We start from the raw sequence: 17,992 nt of genomic DNA, 5'->3' as shown, positions 1-17,992 counted from the left end.
ATGACATAAACTGTTACTCTCTTGTGACTCTATCACCTATGAAGTAGCAACTCTTTTATCCTAACACGTAATAAAATTGTCCAAGGAGAGCGAGTGGAGGGAGGGGTAGGAGGGAGTCTTAAAATGCAGCTTTAAAAGAAATGAGGCAACCCAAAAACCATTCCTTCCCCACCTACGGGGATCTGGATCCTGTCCCCTGCTGCCCTGTCTGCCTTCCCAGGCATCCTCCTCACTGCCAGGAGACTGTGGAGAATCTGGGCTTCTTCCTCCACCACCACCCACCTTATTTGCAAATGACAGGATGATTTAAGAAAATCCCAAGACATTACAAAAACAAACACCCAAAAAAAGCCTTCCGAGAACTAATAAGTGAATTCAGCAAAGACGCAGGATACAAGATCAACACACAAAAATCAATCACATGTCCAGATACTAGTAATGAACATATGGAAACCGAAATTGAAACACAATGTCGCCGGGCGCGGTGGCTCAAGCCTGTAATCCCAGCACTTTGGGAGGCCGAGACGGGTGGATCACGAGGTCAGGAGATCGAGACCATCCTGGCTAACACGGTGAAACCCCGTCTCTACTAAAAATACACAAAAAACTAGCCGGGCGAGGTGGCGGGCGCCTGTAGTCCCAGCTACTCGGGAGGCTGAGGCAGGAGAATGGCGTAAACCCGGGAGGCGGAGCTTGCAGTGAGCTGAGATCTGGCCACTGCACTCCAGCCTGGGCGACAGAGCGAGACTCCGCCTAAAAAAAATAAAAAAATAAAAAATTAAAAATTAAAAATAAATAAATAAATAAAAAAAAAAAGAAACACAATGTCATTTACAATCACTCTAAGTCAAATGAAATACTGAGGCAAAAATTTAACACAGCACATACAGGATCTATACACTGAAAATTACACACTGCCGATGAAAGAAACCAAAGATGGCTAAATAAACAGAAACACATATAGTACTCAGAGATTGGAAGATTCAACATAGTCACTATGTCAATTTTCCACATATTCATCTATGGGTTTAACATAATTCCTATCAAAAGCACGAAACTTCTTTGGTATCTATAAACAAGCTTATTCTGAAATCTCCCTGGCAAGGCCAAGGACTTCGAATATTGAAAACCATTTTGAAAATGAAGAATAAAGTACGAAGAATCACTCTGTTTGATATAACAACTTCTTCTACAGTAATCAAGGCAGTACAGTGCCGGTGGAGGGAAAGAGAAAGAGCAATGGGACAGAACCAAGAACCCAGAAACAGCAAGAGCAAGCACATGCAAGTGATTTTCTTTACAAAAATGCAAATGCAATTTATATTCTAAATACTTTTTATTTTCTGTATAGCATGATGCTTTGGTATTTTTAAAAACCTTTCTGGCTGGGGTGAGACTGCCCCTCCCAAGACTAGCCAATTCTTAGAGCAAAGGGCCCAGCCAGGAACAAGTCTTTGATATGTAAAACTAACCAACCACAGCCATACATCCTCCGTCCTCTGTATGGACCGGTGCACCCAGGAGGCAATATTCCTCTGCCTTAATCACCTCAGGGCCAGATGCCAAAAACTAGGGATCACCACCCCTATTATCCAAAGTCCACTGAAATTATTCCAAATAGGTTACTAGAAAATGTGTTCTCTCATGGGTCATTCATAAAAAAATCTCTAGTGACAGAAGTGCTTGTTTCACTAGACAAGTTATAAAACAGTTAAAGTATTACAGATACAATAGCATTAGAAAAAACTAACTAGATTGTCATAGTCAAAGGAATTACAGATTGAAGACAATCAAATCCACTTCAGTAAAAAACAGAAGGTAATCCCTTATAAAATAGTCACTAAAAGGCCTCTATGCACCTGATAATAGAGTCTCATGTATCTTCTGCTACTAAACTCTAGTATAACTAAATGCCACAAGACTTTAATGCATTATACCAAAATATATTTTCACCAGGTAAAAAAAAGCTTTTCATGGTCCACCAACTAAGGACAATCAAATACTTCACGATCTAAAACCCAGAGATTGACTCTTCTAAAAACATCATCAGAAAAAGACTGTCCTTGCCACCCACATTACAAAACTGTGGGATCTCAAAGCTTAAGTGCATAACCTCACAAATTAAAAGTGCCCCTCCAGACTCTTAAAAACTATACACCCATTAGAAACCTCAAGGTAAAGCTGACCAAAAAAGCTTCTCCCCAAAAGCAGACAACATCCCAGATGTGAGCAGCTTTCCCAAGATCACAAATTAAGACTTCTCTATCGTGACACTCCAACCTCTTATTCTTCCCCTTGCTTCTGCCTCTATAAACAATAATGCATACAGTAACTTCCCTAAAAAAAGAGGTTATTATATACACTCATGGGGTATACTTTTATTGGTAAAAGATTTTACAGCCAACCCTACCCATGGACTATCTTATGCCTTAATAAACAAAAGACAAAGGGTAGATATAAAAAATTTTAATAGTACCTTTGTTAATCCATAATCAGAAACAAACCATTGGTTCATCTCTCTTGACCTACATCATAGGTTAAAGAAAACATTGCCAAGAGGCCTTTACCCTTCTAGATAGACGTCATTTGTTAGGTCTCTTTTCCCACGGTTTAGAGTAAATAAGACAATAACTAAAAATGCATCACTCCTAAGAGGCTCTAGAATAGATTCTACTACAAAGCCTATGATTACACAACAGACTTCTTTAAATTCTCTTGCTAAAGTTGTGCTAGGTAATAAAATTTCTCTAGATTACTTACTGGCTAGATTGGGGAAAAAAAAGTTGCTGACACTACTTATTATACATAGATAAATACATCAGGCATTATAAAGCATCAGTTAGGCCAGGCGCGGTGGCTCATGCCTATAATCCCAGCACTTTGGGAGGCTGAGGCGGGTGGATTGCCTGAGGTCAGGAGTTCGAGACTAGCCTGGCCAACATAGTGAAACCCCATCTCTACTAAAAATACAAAAAATTAGCCGGGCGTGGTGGCATGCGCCTGTAATCCCAGCTACTCAGGAGGCTGAGGCAGGAGAGTCACTTGAACCCGGGAGTCAGAGATTGCAGTGAGCCAAGATCGTGCCACTGCACTCCAGCCTGGGCAACAAGAGCAAATCTCCATCTCAAAAAAAAAAAAAAAAAAAACGACTCAAGATAAAGATAAACAGAAGGTAAATGGACTGCTTGTTTAAAAGCAAGCCTCTTTATCTGACTCATTCTTTGATCTATTTGATTTTCATTGGTATGGTTCATGGAAACCCTGGCTAAAGAACATATTCCAAACTTTTGGTATTATCCTCCTAATAGTCATAATAGTAGTCTCCCTGGTACACTGTATTCTCTCAAAAGTTTTCAATGTTTACATACAGCCATCTACAAAATGTTGGCTGAGTATGGTGTCTCGTAACTGTAATCCCAGCACTTTGGGAGGCTGAGGTAGGAGGATCACTTGAGTTCAGCCTGGGCAACATAGTGAGATCCAGCCTGGGCAACATAAGTTAGAACTAGCCTGGGCAGCATAGTGAGATCCAGCCTGGGGGGCAACACAGTGAGATCCCTGTCTCCACAAAAAAATAAAAAATTAGCTGGGTGTGGTGGCACACATCTGTAGTCTCAGCCACTCGGGAGGCTGAGGTGGGAGGATTGCTTGAGCTTGGGAGGTTGAGGCTGCAGTGAGCCATGATCATGCCACTGTACTCCAGCCTGAGTGACAGAGCAAGACCCTGTCTCAAAAATGAATACATAAAAATGTCAGTCTCTTCTTCACTTAAAACAACAAAAGCTCAAAAAAAAAGTGTCATCATGAAAAAACCATAGCCCATAAATAACATGCCAAGACTAAAAACCCAAAATGACAATAACTGAGAGTGACACTAAAGCCCTAAGTTTTGGTCACACTTTCACCTAAGTCAAAACCTGACCAAAAGGAGGAAATTGTTAAACAAAATGATGAGAGACTATTGTTTTGGACTAAACTCATACACTAGGCTCCAACAGACCAGGCTAATCCAAAATAAAGTCACTCATACTAAATGCAAAATAATCAAACCAAAATTTTCAAAAGCAGATAGATGCTGGCCAGGCGCGGTGGCTCACACCTGTAATCCCAGCACTTTGGGAGGCCGAGGCGGGCAGATCACGAGGTCAGGAGATCGAGACCATCCTGGCTAACACAGTGAAACCCCATCTCTAGTAAAAATACAAAAAATTAGCCAGGCATGGTGGCGGGCGCCTGAAGTCTCAGTCACTCGGGAGGCTGAGGCAGGAGAATGGCATGAACCCGGGAGGCAGAGCTTGCAGTAAGCCAAGATCGTGCCACTACACTCCAGCCTGGCAACAGAGCAAGACTCCGTCTCAAAAAAAAAAAAAAAAAAAAAAAGAGAAGAAAGAAAAAAGTTTAGCCTAAAGATGCCTCCTTACATATTTTAAGTTCAGCCTAAAAGTCTCTCTGCACATAGTAAACTATAACCTAACTACATATGCAAACAGACTATAACCCACTCTTATGCCAATCACCGGGTTTCAGCCAATCAAAGGCAACCAACTGCTCAAACCACATTCAAAGATGACCAACGCCCAGCTGTAGTCAGTCTGGCCATTTCTGTAATTCACTTCTGTTCTCTACACGTCACTTTCCTTTTTCTGTTCATAAATCTTCCTTGACCATGCAACAGCACCACAGTCTCTCTAAACCTCTTCCAGTTCAGAGGCAGACCCATTTGCAAAATGTTCTTTAAAACTCTGTTAAGTTTAATTTGTCTAAATTTTTTTTTTTTTTCAGAACAGCATCTCACTGCCACACAGGCTGGAGTGCAGTGGCGCAATCATGGCTCAACTGCATCAATCTCCCAGGCTCAATCCATCCTCCCACCTTACCCTACTGAGTAGCTGGGAGTACAGGCACATGCCATCATGGTTGACTAATTTTTGTATTTTTTATAGAGATAGGGTTTTGCCATGTTGTCCAAGCTGATCTCAAACTCCTGGGCTCATGCAATCTGCCCATCTCACCCTCCCAAAGTGCTGGGATTACAGGCATGAGCCACCGTGTCTGGCCAAAATTTTTCTTTTAACAGTGGTGCTGGCAAGAATATGGAAAAAACAGATCTCACACATTGCTCATGGAATGTAAAATGACACAGCCACCATGGAAAGAGTAGTGCCTTATAAAACTAAACATAGGCTGGGCACAGTGGCTCATGCCTGTAATCTCAGCACTTTGGGAGGCTGAAACAGGAGGATCACGAGGTCAAGAGTTAGAGACCAGCCTGGCCAACATGGTGAAACCCAGTCTCTACTAAAAATACAAAAATTAGCTGGGCGTGGTGGGGCACGCCTGTAGTCCCAGCTACTAGGGAGGCTGAGGCAGGAGAATTGCTTGAACCCGGAAGGTGAAGGTTGCAGTGAGCTGAGATTACGCCACTGCACTCCAGCCCTGCGACAGAGTGAGACTCCATCTCAAAACAAAACAAAAGAAACTAAATATAGATTTACCACATGACCCAGTAATTATATTCTTGGGTTTTTATACCAGAGAAATGAAAACTTATGGCCACACAAAAACCTGTACGTGAATATTCACAGCTGTTTTATTCACACGGCAAGAATTGGAAAAACCTCAAATGTCCTTAAACAGGTAAATGTTCAGTGGAATACTACTTAGTAATAAAAAGGAATGAGCCACTGATACATGCATGCAGCTTGTATGGGCTTAGATGGCTCCTAAGAACACTATGGTGAGTCTTGGAAAAAGACAATTTCAAAAGGTCACATACTGTGTGATTCCATTTATCCAACATCCTGGAAACGACAAAGCTGCAGAGATGAAGATGGGTCACCAGTTGGCAGGCAGAGTATTAGGGGCAGGTATGGCTGCAAAGGGGCAGCACAGGGCCACCCCTGCATAGCAGTGGGACAGGACGGTTGTGTGTTCTGATCACAGTAGTGGTTACACAAACTTACACACAGGATCAAACTGCAGAGAACCATACACAAGGTACAAGGAAAACTGTGAAAAAAGGTGTATGGTCTAACAGTGTTACACTATGTCAATTTCCTGGTTGACTGTACTTATACAAATGTCCCACTCCAGGAGAGGGTAAGAGAAGGATTCAAAGGATTCTATGTACTACTTTTGCAATATCCTGTAAAGGAAGAAATTTTATAATAAATATCTAATTATAAAAATTTTGAATATACAAAAAGATACACAAAACTCCTATAATCCCAAGACTGACCCAAAGATAATCACTTTTAACATTTTTGTATATTTATTTCTAGTCATTTTTTGTTAAGGGTTTTTTGTTTTGAGACAGAGTCTTGCTCTGTTGCCCAGGCTGGAGTGCAGTGGCGTGATCTAGGCTCACTGCACCCTCCACCTCCCAGGTTCAAGCAATTCTCATACCTCAGCCTCCCAAGTAGTTGGGATTACAGGTGTGTGCCACCACACTCAGCTAATTATTGTATTTGTAATAGAGACAGGGTTTCACCATGTTGGCCAGACTGGTCTCAAACTCCTGACCTCAAATGATCCATCAGCCTCAGCCTCCCAAAGTGCTGGGATTACAGGCACAAGCCACCGCACCCAGCTATTTCCAGTCATTTTTTAAGCATAGTTTTTTGGGAAGTTTGAGGGGGAAGGAGGTTAAACATAGTGAGGTGATTACAGTTTAATAGCCTTTTTTCTCTTAACTTTATAATAATACATAAGGTTTTTCCAAAGCGATGAGAACCTCTGTGACTTTTTTTTTTTTTTTTTTTTGAGACAGGGCTCTCACTCTGTCACCCAGGCTGGGGTGCAGTGTGTGTGATCTTGGCTCACTTCAACCTCCACCTCCCAGGCTCAAGTGATCCTCCCACTTCACCCTCCCGAGTAGCTGGGACCAAAGGTATGCGCCACCACGCCCAGCTAATTTTTTGTGTTTTTGGTAGACACAGAGTTTTGCCATGTTGTCCAGACTGGTCTGGAACTCCTAAGCTCAGGCAATCTACCTGCCTCGGCCTCCCAAAGTGCTGGGATTGCAGGTGTGAGCCACCGCGCCTGGCCTCTGCGACCCTATTTTAACGGCTGCTTAGTCATTCTCTTAACCCCTCTCTAGGCAAGTCATTTCAGGAGAGGTGATACAACAAAAAGGTTAAGAATGTAGACCAAAGTCAGATTTCTGGGTTCAAACCTCATTCCCACCACTTCCTACTATAATCTTGAGCAAGTTACTATCCGTGCCTCTCAGCTGCTTCACTAAGAAATGGGAATCTTAATTAACACACTATGTATGTACTTACCTCACAGGGTTGCTAGGAAGATTAAATGAGTTAATAAATACTTAGAAGAATGTCTAGCGTACGGTAAATATTAAATCAATGTTGCCTTTATTATTTGAGGGGTGTATTTAGTATTTTAGTATTCTTGAAATGGTCTTTTATCTACCCTTCTCAAAAGGTTCTCTAAAAATAAAAAAATAAGCCACTTCTCAGTCTGCACTGAGAACGTTGTTCTGCGAAATCAGTTCTTGCCACAGGTGATCTTAACAACCTGTCCCAGGTATGTCATGAATACACCTCCACTGTGGTCGAAGCATCCCAAGACCCCAAAAGTGACCTTACACCCTCATCTCTGCCCAGTGATACGTGTGGCTGATGCAGCAAATCCGGAACTCTCTGTGGAACCACTTTAGGAAAATTAACCCTAGAAGATCAAAGTGAAACAGAAATCAGATGATCAAAAATTACTGAAGTGATCCACTTGGTTTCCATAGTTCTTCACCAGTAATTTTTTAATTTCACTTTAGGGAAAAAACATAGTGTCAGGATGATGGGGTTTATCCAGTTTGTACAAAGACTTCATACATTAGAAGAGAGGAGAAGCATGGATTTAAATGGACACTCTGACAATATGAGAAGCCATTGCTAAAAACTTAAAACTGGTTCCAAGAAAGGAAATATCTGAGTAAAAAGTGCAAAAAATGAATTTTTTAGAAAAGCATCTGAGTGGCCGGGCACGGTGGCTCACCCCTGTAATCCCAGCACTTTGGGAGGCCGAGGCGGGCGGATCACGAGGTCAGTAAATCAAGACCATTCTGGCTAACACGGTGAAACCCCGTCTCTACTAAAAAATACAAAAAATTAGCCGGGCATGGTGGCAGGTGCCTGTAGTCCCAGCTACTCAGGAGGCTAAGGCAGGAGAATGGCGAGAACCAGGAGGCAGAGCTTGCAGTGAGTCGAGATCGCGCCACTGCACTCCAGCCTGGGCGACAGAGTGAGACTCCATCTCAGGAAAAAAAAAAAAAAAAAAAAGCACCTGAATGTGCCGCTGTATCACCACTGACTCATTACTGTGCTTTAACACAAATGTCTTACCTTTTCTCTGATTACAGCTGGTTTTAGAGGCCCAACTCAATCGCAGACTCTGATAATTTGTATCTTCATCACAGACCAAAGTTCTAGTCAAACAAAAATCTATAACTGCCATTTAAAAAGAAAAAGACTATAAACACCATGCTAATAAGAGATCATTGCATAATAAATCACAATGCATAGTGATAAAACCATTTGAAGCATGCAGCCTTAAGAATTAGTGAACAGGCAGAAATATCTGGCCACGCACTGACCACCCCTTCTGCCCAGGACGGGGAGCTGGTGGTCACATCCTTTCTTGCTGAGTACTGGGAGTCTCTGGGTGTAAAGACCCAACGTGTCATAAGAAGGCCTACCTGGACTGCACCCGAAAGAGTAACATTCTCCAAAAGAGCACCATTACAACAGCAGTAGAGGAGAGCAGCTGATGCAAGGGACCGTCAGAATTCAAATCCCGCGTCTGTGTGCCTGTGGGTGGATCTGGTGTCTGGGTATGTGTATGTCTGTCTGGATGGGTGTGTGTGTCTGTGCATCTGTACACGTGGGTGTGCCTGGCTGGATAAGCTGCCGAGTGTCTCTGCGCTTTAGTATCCTCATCCGTGGCCTGCCTCCTCCCCTCCACCCCACCTTTTCCCCTCACACAGCCAAAGCACTGGGGATCTCCCATCAGCAACACTCACTCCCCTGGGCCACCCCTTCACTTACTGCCCCATTTCCTCCGCTCCCCTACAGCAAAACACCTGTGGAGTGTTGTCTGCCGCCACCAGTTCTTGGTTCATTTCTTCTCACTCTTTCTTGAACCCATTCCAAGCAGACGCTTGCTTCCACCAAAGCTGCCCTTGTCAAGGTCACTGACAACAGCCCCGTTGGGAGGTTCTCCTTGATCTGCCATGAGCATCTGATGCACTCTTCCACTCCATCCCCTCAAGACCCTTTCCTACTGGGTGTCTAGGCCCCTGTGCTCACTGGCTTTCTTCCCACTGCTCTGGAGGCCCCTCCGCTCTTATTGCCCACCTTTAAACACTGGGGCTACCTTCCCTCTGTGCACTGCCAGAAGAGTTTGGCCAGGTTTCTGCCTTCCAACGCCAGTCACCAGCTGACGCCCCCGCCAGCTGCTCCCTGGCCCTGGTCTCCAAGCTCACACAGCCGGCTGCTTCCAAGACACCTCCACCTGAACATCTAGCACATGTCTCAGCCCAAATCTCAGCTCCTCACCTACCCCACCCTGCTCCTTCCACAGCCTTCACCATCTCACAGGAGCCTCCATCCTCCCAGTCTCTCAGGCTACACATCTAGAGGGCCGACCAAATGTGTCTCTCAAAATTTCTCCATCAGACACCTCAGCACATCCTCACCAGCTCTGCCTTCAGAATCTCCCTAGGATCTGCCCCCACCTCCTGTCCCCTATCGCTACTGTCCTATTCTAAACACCACCGATTCTCGCCTAGATTCTTGTGACACTCTCCTAACTCTCTTCCTTTTATCTCCTTTGCCTCATTCTAGTCTATTCCCAGAGAAATCCTGTTAAGTGAACTTCAGGTTATATCATTTCTGTTATCAAAACTCACCAAGGATTCTCCATCTTGCCCAGCACAGCAAAGGATGCACCAGGCCCTACCGGCCCTGCTACCTCCAGGCCTCTCTTCAGGTTCTTTTCCCCTGTGTTCACACTGGTCCAGCTGCCCTGGCCTCCTCGCTTGATGGTGCTGTTTCACAACCATCAAGCACACTCTTGCTTTCTCCTACTCTAAACACTCTTTTGCCAGGTACGGACCTGACTCCCTCCCTAACCTCCTTCAGCATGTGACTTGTCACATTCCCTGGTCACTCCACCTACAATCTCAATGGTACTTCCCTAACACTCCCTAACCAATAACCCCCTCTTTTTTCTCCATATACTCACCATCATGTAACTTACTACATATCTGTATTTATCTACCCACCCCTGAAAGTGTCACGAGAACAAAGGCTTCTGTCTATTTTGCTTACTGCTATTTCCCCGGTACAGAGACAAAACACCTGCTCATTATCATCTGCCCTGGTTTACCCATTCCAGCCACACTGGCCGTGTGCTGCTCCTCAAACCCATTCCCCACACCCCAGCCACTTTTTCACATGGCTCACTCCTCATTTAATTCAGGCCTCTATTAAAATGTCACTTCCTCAAAGAGGTAATTCCACATCATCCTATCTGAAAGATCATTTTTTTCCCAGTACCTGTAACCCCTTCCCCTGATTTATTTTCCTACACAACATTGACCTGTACCTGAAATTATAAAGACCTTTTCACCTGCTAAGCGTCTCTCTCTCTCCCACCAGAACGCAGCAGCCATGAGGACTGGACTTTGTCTTATTCACCACTGTACTGCCAGCATTGAGAACAGTGCCTGGCACATGTGTTAGGTTCTCAAATATAAATTAATGAATTTAGAAAACTCATTGCTGAAGCAATCTCACGAAGTAATCACAGACACAGATACAGAAAATGGGATGACAAAGCGGGCTGCTCCAGAGTTGACATGGTGTCCTGCCAAGCAACCTTCAGAACTGAGATGGCCTAAGTTCCTCCCCACATCTGCCTCGCTCCAGTCACAGAACTCCACCTGGCAGCCCCAAAGTTGTTTCCCACAAGGCCCAGTGGGAACACCCCAAACACTTGCTACTTGCCAGCTTGCCCTAAAGCATGAAATGGTGCACTCAGAGGAGGAGGTGGTGAACTGAGAGTATGGGAGAAACTACGTAAACCTACTTTTCTCAATTCTATCTTCCAAAACGGGGAGAGATGGGGAGGAAGAGAAGAACAATTCCTGAGTGAGGTGAATAAGCCAATAAATATGGCACTACAGCTAATGCCAGGAGGTAAACAGAGAAGTATCTTACCATATTTGACATCTGGAACTGTGACAGAACTCTCTGCAATATTGGTGGACAGAATAATCTGTTAAACATCAAAGAAAAAAAGCTGACATTTCTACTATATTCTGGACATCATTAGGCAAAGTTTACGAAAATGCAAAAATTATTTTAAAGCTTCTGAATATAAATACTGAACTCAGATTTCAAAATTAGCCATTTTTCTATTTTATACACATCACAATTGATCAAGAAGCCCCTGGTGAATGGAAAACCAGCCACATACAACACAGCAAGGGCTTAGACACAGGCAAAGGGAGCTGTTCCTGACTTCTGGGGTGGTAGCTTTGGTGGGGTGATAGCTTTGGTAGGGTGGAGAGGGGTCCTGGAATTGCCCAGGGGTACAACCAGGTTTCTAGAAGAAGGGCTGTAGCTTGTAGTGGCCCTAGAATACCACTCAAGGCTGCTCCTAGGGATTCCAAAGCAATCCAGGGGCGAGGTTGCCAGCTCAGGCCCCCGATCACCTCAAGCAGCTCTAGAAGGGTCTTGTTAAAACAACTCCATCATTCACACATCATCTGAGATAAAGAAATCCTCCTGAAGCAAGACCTAGAATATGGCTTCTAACCAGTCACCAGAATGGTTTCAGGGACACCAGAACAGTCCCAAAGTTAGAGAAATACTAAAGAAGAATTAAAAGGCATCAGAATTCCTGAATTGAGAAAATAAAAAATCTTAGCTTTTTAGCAAACTGATTTACAAAATAAAACACAAAACTAAACAACATACCTGGCTCATCAGGCAAATACTTGTTTAAGTGACTAACCACTAACTACAGAACACACTGCTGAAATGTGAATTTTTTTTCCTTTTCTTTTCTTTTTTTTTTTTTGAGACAGAGTCTTGTTCTGCCACCCAGGCGGGAGTGCACTGGTGTGATCTCGGCTCACTGCAGCCTCCAACAGCCAGGCATAAGCCTCCTACCTCAGCCTCCCAAGTAGTTGGGACCACAGGTGTGTGCCACTGCACTCAGGTAATTTTTATATTTTTTGTAGAGATGCGGTTTCGCCATGCTACCAGGCTGGTCTCAAACTCCTGAGCTCAAACGATTCACCCGCCTCAGCCTCCCACAGTGCTGGAAACACCAGCATGAGCCACGACACCCAGAAAATATTTTTCATGAGTAGAGTCTCTAAGGAAAATTTACCTAAAGTGCTTAGAACTTGTCTTCCCAGTTTTCCTACCTTTCTGTACCCAGGGACTGGACTCAAAAATACATTATTCTGTTCTTCTAAAGCCACACTTGAATGGAGTGGATAGACCTGCAACCTAAGAAATTACTAAAATAAAATCTCCATAAAGAATAGATATACATGAGATACAAAAATAAATACTGAGATAATTAAAATTATTTAAGGCAGAAACAACACAAGGATTTAGAAGAATACAGCTGTATCATTTTCAACATACCTTTTATGAACCAGGTTTGTGAGAAGTTCATGCATATAGTTTATTTCACCCAGACCTAGGGAAGAAAAAAGTGGAGGAGGGAAATAAACATCTTTGTATTTACTGCTAGAAATCAACTTTTAAATTAAAATGGCATATCTTTCAAAGAAGGCCCTACCAATTCATTTGACTTTTTTATCCTCTTTGCCTAAATATACCAGAAACACAAGTAAAAGTACATAGTGACATTGATTAGTAGTATCTCAAAAATAAAGGGAAAAAACATGTTCTTCCAGTTTTCCTTTACATAGCAGTGACTCCCTGCGGGTGTTAACTGTATGAGTAATTTTTGCATTTCTTTTTTACCCCCAGATTTTCTAAATTTTCTATAATGAGCATGCAAAATCTTTACAATCAAAAAATAACGTTTGTAAAGTTTTGGTCATGAGGATGTGCTAAACCATTTCCATCAGGCCTCCGTCCTGTTTGCTGAAAGCTAAGCTAGCATGTACTTTTGCCCGACCCTGATTTTCAAATCTGAGTCTGTTATGGGTTGAACTGTGTCCCCTAAAAAGATGTACTGAAGTCCCAACCCCAGTAATCCGGAATGTGGTGTTATTTGGAAACAGAGTCATTGCACATGTAATTAGTTAAGATGAAGTTATACTGGAATGGGTTGGGCCCTGGTGTCCATACAAGGGAAGAGGCACAGACAAACAGAGAATGCCATGTGACGACAGACACATGAGTGATGCAGCCACAGGTCAAGGAGCACTGGGGACTGATGGCCACTACCAGGAGCTGGAAAGAGGAAGAGGCTCAGAAAGAGCATGGCCCTGCTGACAACCCAACTGTGAACATCTAGCCTCCGAAACAGGGAGAGAATACATGGCTGCTCTTTTAAGCCATTTAGTTTGTAGCACTTTGCTACAGCAGCCCTGGAAAACTACCATAGAACTGTTCACAAAAGATCAATTAACACAGAAACATCTATCAAACTTGAATTCACATGAACATATTAAAAAGATAGCAACCCTAAATGTAAAATATCACTTATAAATATTTCCTTCAGGCAATGTTTAGCAGGTAAAAAGTATTTATCAGCCAGGAGCAGTGGCTCACATCTGCAATCCCAACACTTTGGGAGGCTGAGGCAGATGGATCACTTCATGGAGACCACTAGAGCCTAGCAGCTCGAGACTAGCCTGGGCAACCTAGTTAAACCCTGTCTCTACAAAAAGATACAAAAAAAAAAATTTTTTTGGCCAGGCATGGGGGGACACGCCTGTAGTCCCAGCTACTTGGGAGGTGGAAATATCACTTCAGCCCAGGAGGCAGAGGCTGCAGTGAGTCAGGGTCACACCACTGTACTCCAGCCTGGGCAACACAGCAAGACCCTTTCTAAAAAAACGAATGGAATAAAATAAAAAGTACTTATCTCATGTTAGGTATTCTTAAGCTAGTATCAACATGGCTCCACTTTGGTGATGTTTTTCCCCTTAATACAATATTATGCACACAGCAGTCATTTGATAAATATTCTCCAAGGCAAATGCAGCACCACCCCACTGTCAGCTAATGGTTCCCTGCATGTAAACAAATCCTTATTGCCTAAGCCAAACATGACAAAAGTTTGAAACTCATATGTTGCATTCCAAAATTAAATAAGCTATTTTCATTGCATGTTTTTCATTCTCCATTATTGTAAGAACAAATCCGTTTATGCTCTATATATTACCTTACAACAGAAAATATTTGAATTATTGTCATAATGTTTCATCAAGCTATACCACTTAAATTAAAAATCAAGTAATTTTGAAAAAGTACAATTTAACATAAATTCACCTTTTCAGAAAGGTATTTTAAAAGCCTGTTTTCTCAAACACTGAGAAGGGAACTCAAGGATTACCCTGATGATTCTCATGGTATTACAATAACAGCGTGTTTTACTATTACTAAATAAGCTTTCAATGCAAACGAATGACAGTTACCTCACATTTATAACCATATATGTAAAATGCAAATTTAACAAAGCCAAATATTTTACTGGAAATTTTGAAGGTGGTAAGACTGTCTTCAAAAAGTTGAACTCTAGACAAGCATGGTGGTGCGCATCTGTAATCCCAGCTACTTGGGAGGCTTAGGTAGGAGAATCGTTTGAACCCAGGAGGCAGAGGTTGCAGTGAGCCGAGATTGTGCCACTGTACTCCTGCCTGGGCAACAGAGTGAGACTCTGTCTCAAATAAAAAAAAAAAAATTGAACTCTTAATAATTTATTAATAAGAAATCCTTTTAGAAATACAAGGGTTGGCCAGGCACAGTGGCTCACATCTGTAAACCCAGCACTTTGGGAGGCCACAGAGGACAGATCATGAGGTCAAGAGATCGAGACCATCCTGGCCAACATGATGAAACCTCATCTCTACTAAAAATACAAAAATTAGCCGGGCATAGTGGTGTACACCTGTAGTCCCAGCTACTTGGGAAGCTGAGGCAGGAGAATCACTGGAACTGAGGAGAAGGAGGTTGCAGTGAGCCGAGATCGTGCCACTGCACTCCAGCCTGGCAACAGAGCAAGACTCCATATAGAAAAAGGAAAAGGAAAGGAAAGGAAAAAAAAAAGAAATACAAAGATTATAATAAAAAGCCAAACTCAAAGTTACATTTGTTCACATACTCAAAGCGTAAAAAGAACAAAGTCCTGTGGAGAACACCGTCTTTTCATAATCTCTGTTAGGCAGAAACTTAGCCTCTCTCCAGAGTATTACGATTCCAAGTCACAAAATTATGATGCTCTTACCTGGCAAAAACACCAACACACTGCTTCGCTCCAACACAAACTGGGCACCCGACCAGGCCTTGTTCCTGGTAAAAATGTGATGTGCACAAATATCAACGAAGGCTAATAACAGCTATTGCTTCTCTACAATCCTAATATTACAGGCTTTTAATCCTGAAAGGCTCTTACAGGTCATCCAGTGTAATGTTCTTTATTGTACATAAGAAAACACAGAAGTCCAAAGAGATGAGAAAACATCCAAGGCCCCATGGTCATTCAGGGGACCTTAAGCTTTTTGACTCCCAATACTTTCTCCTATCAAAACTTACTATCTACAGAAGTTTTCCTTGAAATTTAGTTATTATAATCCGGAACTTCAAAGTAGAAAACATTTAAAATAACTACAAGCAAAATTTAAACTTTCAGGAGTCCAAACTACTATTGGAAAGGATTTGTACAGACCAAAATCTCAAATCATCTACTCGCTTCCCTGTTACTGTCAATAAATTTACTTTTGTGTGAATTTAGAACTTTCATTCCTCCATAAACCTGTGAGCTCTTCCTACATGCCAAGCCCTCCTCTGTGTAGTCAGGATACAGCAGTAACAAGACAGACAAGCTCCCTGCTCTTTGGAGCTTACATCCTAACTGGAGAGACAGACAAGAAACAATAAAACAGGCAAGGCACCTTCAGTTTAGCAATAAGACAAAAAGAAACACCTGGGGAAACACAATAAGCAGTGCCAAGGGAAGGCATATGTATGGTGTGCTCTCAGAAGGGCTGGCTGGGAAGGGCCTCTCTGGGGAAGTAACACGAGCTGAGGAGGGAGCCATGGAAAAGCCATGCGATGGCAATCCAGGCAATGCCTGGGAACAGTCACTACAAAGGAGAAAGGGGTGTGAGGGGTAAACCAGTCGCTGCAGCAGAGGCGGCTCAGTGTCCATGGTCACTGCTCCTGCTGCTCATCCATCTCTCCCTGTGAGTGTGAGCCACATGTATGACCTCAGGCAGCAGCCACCACCATAAAAAACACAGGCCTGGTTTGTACATGGGCCTGCATGGGATGCTGGCAACAGCAGAGGTGAACATCTGCTGCATCACAGCCCCACCCAGAGGAGAGGCTCACACACAGTGAGTGGGGAAGGGAGCTCCTCCCAGTGAGCAGAGGTCAGGCAGTCCATCCGGTGGTACCACTTCGGGTGGAAGGAGACATGGCCATGAGGTTGGGTTCACCCCAATCAACAAGCAGAGGCTAGTAATAGCTTGGTCAGCTGGTCAGGGATGTGGAAATGGCAAGACTGATAATAAGGAGATCTGATGGAGAGGTACCAAGAAATGCCCACAAGGCAGCCACAGTGAAGGAGGCTTTCAGTCATCAGACAGGCCGGAGGCCCTGCCTGTGGATATGACCCAGCCTCCTTCTCCAGTACCCCCAGGGTTAGACAATGCACAGAGTGGATGGGTAGCATGGATGAAGGCTTACACACAAACTCAACACCACGCACTTTCCTGAGATGAGACTCATCCGGCTGCTACCATCACTGGATGCCAACCACACAACAGCAAGGGCCAGTGCCAAGTCCCAAATATGGCACCATTCCCTGGGGGACCAGTCCAGCCAGCTGAAGATAGGTTGATTCCATCATGAAGGAGATACTGATTTACCTTAATGGAAATAGACACAGATCCAATTCTGGATTCAGATCTGCCTTCTCTGCACCTAAAGTTTCTGTCGTACCCCCATCCATGGACCTAAGAAGATGCCTTTCTCACTTCCATTATTTCCTGCACAGCATGGCCTCCTGCCAAGGAACTCAGTTTAGTGGTCAATGGACTCACGAAATTCAACGGTATTACCATGCATCCAAAAGCAGTTGGCTTAAAAGAAAGATGAAATGCCTATTAAAGGCTCAGTTATTGTGCCAGTCCTACAGGAAGTCATAAAAGCCATAATGAAATTCAAGGACAAGGTGAAATCTTGAAAGTAGCAAGAGAAAAATGACATGCCACACACAAAGAAAACCCCAATAAGATTAACAGCTGAATTCTCAGCAGAAACAATGGAAGCCAGAAAGCAGTGGGATGACATATTCAGAGTGCTGAAAGACAAAATTGTCAGTCAAGATTCCTATATTCAGTAAAACTCTCAATAATGAAGACTAAATAAAGATTGTCCCTTGGCCAGGCGCAGTGGCTCACACCTGTAATCCCAGCACTTTGGGAGACCAAGGCGGGTGGATCACCTGAGGTCAGGAGTTCAAGACCAGCCTGACCAACAAGGAGAAACCCCGTCTCTACTAAAAATACAAAATTAGCCAGGCATGGTAGTGCATGCCTGTAATCCCAGCTACTCAGGAGGCTGAGGCAAGAGAATCGCTTGAACCTGAGAGGCGGAGGTTGCGGTGAGCTGAGATCGCACCGTTGCACTCCAGCCTGGGCAAAAAGAACGAAATTCTGTCTCAAAAAAAAAAAAAAAAAAAAAGACTGTCCCAGATAAACAAAAAAATGAGATTATTTTTTGGCAGCAGACCCACCTTACTAGAAATACTAAAGGAA

At 43.3% G+C, this 17,992-nt stretch overlaps 1 protein-coding gene across 2 annotated transcripts in view; it reads right to left on the bottom strand.

Moving 5' to 3' along the window:
• TDRD9 (tudor domain containing 9) overlaps positions 1-17,992 on the bottom strand; it is a 126,672-nt gene that overhangs the window by 47,001 nt on the left and 61,679 nt on the right. For both annotated transcript variants that reach the window (XM_028851927.2, XM_077941899.1), the window contains exons 9-13: positions 15,457-15,521; positions 12,678-12,732; positions 12,452-12,536; positions 11,235-11,292; positions 8,358-8,462 (exon numbers count right to left, since the gene is read on the bottom strand). In XM_028851927.2, the coding sequence (XP_028707760.2) occupies positions 8,358-8,462; positions 11,235-11,292; positions 12,452-12,536; positions 12,678-12,732; positions 15,457-15,521 (368 nt within the window). The remainder of the gene's footprint in view (positions 1-8,357; positions 8,463-11,234; positions 11,293-12,451; positions 12,537-12,677; positions 12,733-15,456; positions 15,522-17,992) is intronic.

The sequence above is a fragment of the Macaca mulatta genome, chromosome 7, assembly GCF_049350105.2.
Source record: "Macaca mulatta isolate MMU2019108-1 chromosome 7, T2T-MMU8v2.0, whole genome shotgun sequence".
In the NCBI taxonomy this organism is placed as follows: Eukaryota; Metazoa; Chordata; class Mammalia; order Primates; family Cercopithecidae; genus Macaca; species Macaca mulatta.
This window is presented reverse-complemented; position numbering and strand designations above follow the sequence as displayed.